The 6,920-nt window shown below is 30.5% G+C and overlaps 1 protein-coding gene across 1 annotated transcript in view; it reads left to right on the forward strand.

The window, feature by feature from the left end:
* Positions 1 to 6,920, forward strand: part of LOC106478472 (phospholipid scramblase 2-like) — a 21,060-nt gene that overhangs the window by 11,857 nt on the left and 2,283 nt on the right. Inside the window, exons 6-7 of the mRNA XM_013939016.2 lie at positions 3,790 to 3,951; positions 4,224 to 4,385. Of these exons, the coding sequence (XP_013794470.2) occupies positions 3,790 to 3,951; positions 4,224 to 4,385 (324 nt within the window). The remainder of the gene's footprint in view (positions 1 to 3,789; positions 3,952 to 4,223; positions 4,386 to 6,920) is intronic.

Here is a 6,920-nt window from a genome sequence, read left to right on the forward strand (position 1 = left end):
GAAATAGGGCAGTTCCCTAAACACTAATATGCCTGAATAATGGATTATCCACAACAGAAACATGTAACAGCTTTGTACACATATTAGAAATGTTACTGTGTAGATACAGTTTGGCTGTCAATATACATAATCATTCTATAAAGTTTCACATGACTTGCTGCCGTAAATTAGTTTTGAAATAAACAACTAGCTTAACACTCTGTGGTATACATAGCATGTGTTTCTAGCTTTTTTGTGTTATTATAGTATTTATTCTGAATTGATTATTTATTTTGTTTCATTATTTACTCTGTATACATGACGGTTTCACATAACATGTTGTCGATAAAGTCCATAACTTGAATTTTTTTAGCTGTTTTTGTTCCTTTGTTACTCCCGAGTAATTATTTCCTGTTCTGCCAATGAGAGATATTGTTACAATACTGCAATGCATGGACAGCAGTGTCCTTCACTGGTAGTTGAGGTCATATGTAGAGGTTATGGCTACATCTATGTTTGAATGAGAATGAACAGTTGCTCTGGTTATATGCTGTGCAATGCTGGATTTAGACAATCTGGTACGTTTATACTGTGTTAACAAAACAAGTGCACACACACCATGTTTTTGTTAAGTCTGTTTTAATAAATATTGTCCATGTTGCATTTCACTTTGTGCCCAGTCTTTTTATTTCAGCAGTCTGCATAATCGATATTTTAAACGAATCTCTTACTTGTCAGTGGACCTGTTCAATATCTCTAAAGATAATTCAATTTTACCTGGATATACTACAGTTCTAATGAAATATGTAGGATGTTTACATGTAACTGATACAAATTATTACTGGCTTACGTACCGATACATATACAACTATAGACAACAACTATAATTACAATATTACGATAGACATGAGTATTATTTGTAATAACCAATATTTTAAAAGCAAATAACCATAATATAGACTTAAAGTAATGATTGTTGATTGCCTACTGGAGCAAAAAGCAAACAAAATAGACTCTAGAGTAATTCAAACATGGACATTTGGAAAAATAAGATTAACGTTTGTTTGATAGTCATATGTGACAGAAAATATTTTAAGTTAACTTAAATAATAAAACGTAACTCTTACCAAATCGAAATAGATTTATAAAGAATTTGTCGGAGTAGTTAAGTATTTAACTTCTATTTTTTCACAAACCTACTTACAGGGGAACATTTTTTATAATTGTAAATTTGACAGTTCAATCCCTACTTTTATATACAAATAGTAAATGGAGACTGTGGAGTGTTATCAGTATATCAAATCTGTTACAAAGTTGATTTATCTTATAATTCTCAACAGAATTTTCCTGAAATTGTTTAGAAATAAAGCATCCCAGTTGAAGTTGTGTATCTAGACTGTCAGAAAGCTATACAAGAATAAGTTGGATGATTTTAAAATTAGTTGAAAAAATAGAACGATGGAAGACAATTGACTTATTTAGTAGCAAAAAGCAAGCAGTAGAGATAAAGGGGAATTTTCAAAAGTTGGAGAAGATGATTAATGGAATCTCTCAGGAGTTCATTTTAGGATTTTTTGGTGCTTTAAATTTATATCAACAATTTTGACATCCTTTATGACATCTTCATTTTTGTTCACAGTTATGTTGCCACATTTACTTCTGATATTAAACTTAACAAGATTTTAGGAAGGACCGTCTCTTATGAAAAGGTTTTTCTTGTTTAAATGGGCCTTGATAAGCTTAACGACTAGGACAGACAGAGTACGGAATATGAGGTTTAATATTGAGAAGCATAGCGTTATACTGGAAGCACACTTGTATTTACACCTAGATCATTAGCAAGACCTGTAAAACGCTAATGTGTATAATGTAAAAAGTGTATTGTAAGTTTCTTAGACAATAATTTTGAAAAGCCTGGGTTGTCTACCTCAACCACATTTATTATCAAAAGAATTAGTTTCATGTACTGTCTTCAAAGTATCCATACAGGCGAAACATGAAATTTGGCTTCAATGTGTCACATGGATAGCTTTAACCAACTAAATCTTTCATTCCTACAAGATTTTAATCTAGCAATTTTCTTCTGGGGGCCATAAAGTATACAAAATGATCACACTAGTGTCAAAACGTTGTATCTGTTTTAAAAAGTATTCTTCCTTACTGTAAAAGTTGTAACCCGTAATAAAAATCAATATAATCAGTAAGTAAATTCAAAACTAAACTGCATAAATTTTACTTATTCAATGAAAATTACAATATTTTTTAAACAACATAAAAATAATATTGGTACGTTGTGCAGCGCTTTGGTTAAGAGAGAAAGAGATCGTGAAGGTCAGTAACAGTGAGAAACACTAGCTATATGTGGTGTCTTAATTAGGGAGAATTCTGTAATAATGTCATTCATTTATATCAATGAGTAAGCTCTTCAGCTATTTTGTTAAAAAACAATAGATTGCAGCTAGTCTGAAAAAGCAAGGAAAATGTTTTTCTATTATCAAATGCATTATGCATACTTTATATTTTTCCATATCTCATAAACATGTAAAATACAAAACTAACGTCAAGATTTTTAAATCATAGTTGTGTAATATATTAGACAATTAATTACCATGTGTGTTGTCTTTGATATAATGTGTGCTCAAAGATATAAATTTGTATCACGTGGCCATGCTTGGGGCAAGGTGGCTCATTTTGATGAGGGGAATCTAGTATCATGAAAGCACTGTGACTATGTAAGTTGTTTGATTTTTGTTGTTGTAATGTAATGAATTAGAGTGAAGTTAGAGTAAGCTGTAATTGTAGATTTCTGTAATCCTGTGATAAAAGTTTCAATAATGATAAGATATGGTTAACATAAGTTGTTGGTTCGCCCTGCTCCACCAAGTGATTCACTATACCCAGGTTTTGGGCAAAATAGATTACTATGACCTATTTCATATATCAAAGAGAATACCAGTTATTGTCCTTGCTAATAAAAAACAAATGAGGCAGTTATGTTGGCTACAATACAGTTTGTCTTTTTCAACTTATATATATATATATATTTCTTGGGTGGAATGACAAACAGTAATGTGGGCTATATTACTGCTTTAGTCTTTTGTGAAGTATTTTAATACGATTGTAAGTAAAAAGTAATTTTAACTTAAAAGCATTAGTTGTACACTTTTGGCATTTTATTGTGTTTTTATATCATGTGTGTTAGTTCCTTAAATAGTTGATTTAGTTACGCCATTTATATCACAATATACAATAAGAAAAGCCCAAGTACAGCGTTTCACTATAATTCTGTACAAGAAATACATATTAGAATATGAGAAATTGAGAAAATTAACCAAAATCGTAATTTCAAACAAAAACATACACAACAAATGAAAAATAAGAAGCAGAAAAAGACACAATTTAAACACTTACAATTATTTTTGCTTAGTTTCAACAGTGTTTTAGTTTTTGCGTATTACGAGTTTTAGTTCCTTAAATACATAACTTAATTACACAATTTATATCAAAATGTATTATTAGACTTTTGTACCATAAGCTAGCACAGTGTTTTACCATATTTTTTTAAGTGTAAGAGGTATTAGAATAGAAAAAAAACACCGAGAAAATTAACCAAAAATACACTTTCAAAAAAACAAAAAACATATGCAACAGCTTGAAGTTGAGAAACAATTTAAACTCTTACAGATATTGTTCTCATTTTAATAGTAGAGAAATTAAGAGTACATTTATAATGTTATCTTGCTCTGTTATCTATATCCAGTTAGAAAAATTCAAGGATGTATTCCTTCTTTGATGTATTCTTTATTTCAGCGATTGGAAGTTACAGCCTCAGGTAGTACTCTAGGTTATGTTGTACAGGAATGGAGCATCTTTGTCCCCAAGTACGAAGTTCAGAATGCTGCTGGGGAGTGTGTTTTACGAATTGAAGGACCATTTTGTACATGGAGTATCTGTGGTGATGTGGAGTTCAAGGTTTGAACTTTAAATGTTAATCACTTCAAACAGCTGAGCCTCTTTTTCTGTAAATCGGTTAAAATTATCATCTTAAAAATATGAATCTATGTTTTAAGAGTTTAGATAACACAGGAAGGTAAAGTAAAAAACTGTATAGTATTTATCTAATGAAGATAAACAAAATGTATCATATCATAGAAACATTTTTCTCCGGTAGGTTATTGAAAATTATTTACATTATAAATATATAAGATATTCGATGCTAATAATTATTCAATTTCTTGCCTAAGGTATTATCTCGTGATGGAGAAACACAGGTTGGAAAAATCACTAAACAATGGACAGGATTTATCAAAGAAGTGTTTACAGATGCAGATCATTTTGGGATTACATTTCCAATGGATTTAGAGGTCAATATCAAAGCCCTTCTTCTTGGAGCATGTTTTCTAATAGTAAGTGTTTGACATTAAGAATATCTAACATTTTTATTTTCATATAAGATTTTAGGGATGGCTATACATGTTTTCATGTTTCGCTCAACCCTATTTTCTCCCAGGAACAGAATAGGACTTTTATCTTTGAAAACTTACCTCATAAAGCTGTTTTTATAAGATATGACAAAAGATGCTGAAGTCATCTTTGGAATATCTTTGACATTAATCTTGAAGAATTAGGAAAGTGGCAGAGCTTTCATTTTTCTTCAGTACAATCTCATTTATTTCGTTTTAGTGCTTTGGTGTTAATTGGTGTTAATTATTTGATGTTAAAATATAATCTTCAGAATTCTCCAATCATACGTATAGAAAAGCAGACTTATAAAACCAGTGATGTTTAGCCTAATACTTGGTAGATATCTTGGAAACGAAGTTTCTACATAACAATATCACTAGCGCATTTAGTAATTTGCATAAGTTTAGCATTTGACATCATGAATTGCTCATTTGAATTGTATAAATTGGTATTAATTTGAAGAATTAATGTCTATAGTAACTTTAGTTGCTAAAATGCTAGAAAAAAGGTTTAATTTGAAAACAATCTGTATTTTTATTAAACAGCCACTCTACTTATGATTCTACTCTTTTGATTGTGCTCTGCAGTATCAACAAAACACAGAGAAATGACTTTATCTAGCTGTAATACTTCATTGGCAATCTTTTCTTTATCATGCTATAAGAGAAGTAATCTCTTACAGTTTTAAAACCTCAAAACTGAAACATTAGGGATATTTTGTCATTAATTATGAGCGAATATGGCCGAAAGCGACCCTGAAAAAATCCTGCTATAATATTTTTAAATAACATAAGAACAACATTACTGGCCTGTGAAGAAACATCTTAGTCAATAATATATTTCTTTATCACGTTTTCTAGATCTGATTTTAAAAGCAGCATTTATCCCTTGATTATCATGTGAGATCTAGAGCTGTATAGAATATATTCTGCTCCTAAAAACACCTCACTCCATAGTTATAAAACACACTGTCATCAGAACTTGGTATCAACTAACAAAAGTGGTGTTTTACATACTTTTGCTGGAAATTTGTAATACTTGTTCGAATAAGTGATTCAACTGTAATACAATATGCCTACACTTAAGTATTAGTCTGTAATATAATGTAGCAATAGTTATAAATGTCATTTTCCTGATATATATATTTTATTAAGTTCTCATAGACTTAAAATAGCTTTTAGTAACTTATATGTCACCAGACGATGTATTTCTACTGCAATTATCAATTACTGACAGGTTCACTTTATATGGCCCATTTATTTGACAATTTTCAATAACTGAGAGGCTTACATTATATAGCCCATTACTGCAATTATCCATTACTGACACTTTATAAAGCCCATTTCTTTGATAATTATTAATTACTGGCAGGTTCACTTTATATAGCCCATTCATTTGTCAATTTTCAATTACTGACAAGCTCACTTTATCTAACCCATTTCTTTGATCAATTATCAATTACTGACAGGTTCACTTTATCTAACCCATTTCTTTGACAATTATCAATTACTGACAGCTTCACTTTATATAACCCATTTCTTTGACAATTATCAATTACTGGCAGGTTCACTTTATCTAACCCATTTCTTTGACAATTATCAATTACTGACAGCTTCACTTTATCTAACCCATTTCTTTGACAATTATCAATTACTGGCAGGTTCACTTTATATAACCCATTTCTTTGACAATTATCAACTTTTCTCAATATTTTAAATACTATAAAATTTAAATCTAAATGTTGAACGCTTTTAGATATTTATACATATTTGTTTGTTTGTTGTTTAAGCACAAAGCAACACAAAGGCTATATGTGTTATGCCGATCGCGGTTATCAAAACCCGAATTTTATTACTATAAGCCCTTAGACTTCCCATTGAACTACCGGTGGTGAGTGTAGTCTGAACATGTTTTAACAGGCGAATGTGTATTATTTCAACAAACAACGGTTAAAATGAGTGGTAATTTTATGAAGTAATATGTACAAACACTATAATTACGTAAGCTACTTTTTCTATCAGTGTGAAAAGACATTACTTTGCTTCTGATGTGAACAATAATCCATTAGTTTATAAATTTTCTGTTGTCGGTTTGATTATAATCGTCATCATATATAAAATTATTTCATGACAATTTGCTTGAATGTTAATGTTATAGAAATAACTGTGTTCTCCTATAAATTTGTGGTAAGAACACTAGAATTCAATAACTTAGTTCAGTGTTCAGAAAACTTGTTTTATTAAAGCTGTCCTATGGTGTAGAGATTAGCGGTAAGTGTTAACACCTGAAAGTTAATTTAGCACTAAGTGTCACACGGAGAAATGTAAGAGCTTTAATATTTCATTGAGTTCAGATACTTCATTGATTCTAGGGTTATCACAGCATTAAGAACCGCTCCGTCATACCAAACATGCTCTGCGCTAGCCGTCCCTAATTTAGCAGTGTAAGACTAGAGGGAAGGCAGCTAGTCATCACCA

The sequence above is a fragment of the Limulus polyphemus genome, unplaced genomic scaffold (assembly GCF_000517525.1).
Source record: "Limulus polyphemus unplaced genomic scaffold, Limulus_polyphemus-2.1.2 Scaffold214, whole genome shotgun sequence".
NCBI classification, from domain to species: Eukaryota; Metazoa; Arthropoda; class Merostomata; order Xiphosura; family Limulidae; genus Limulus; species Limulus polyphemus.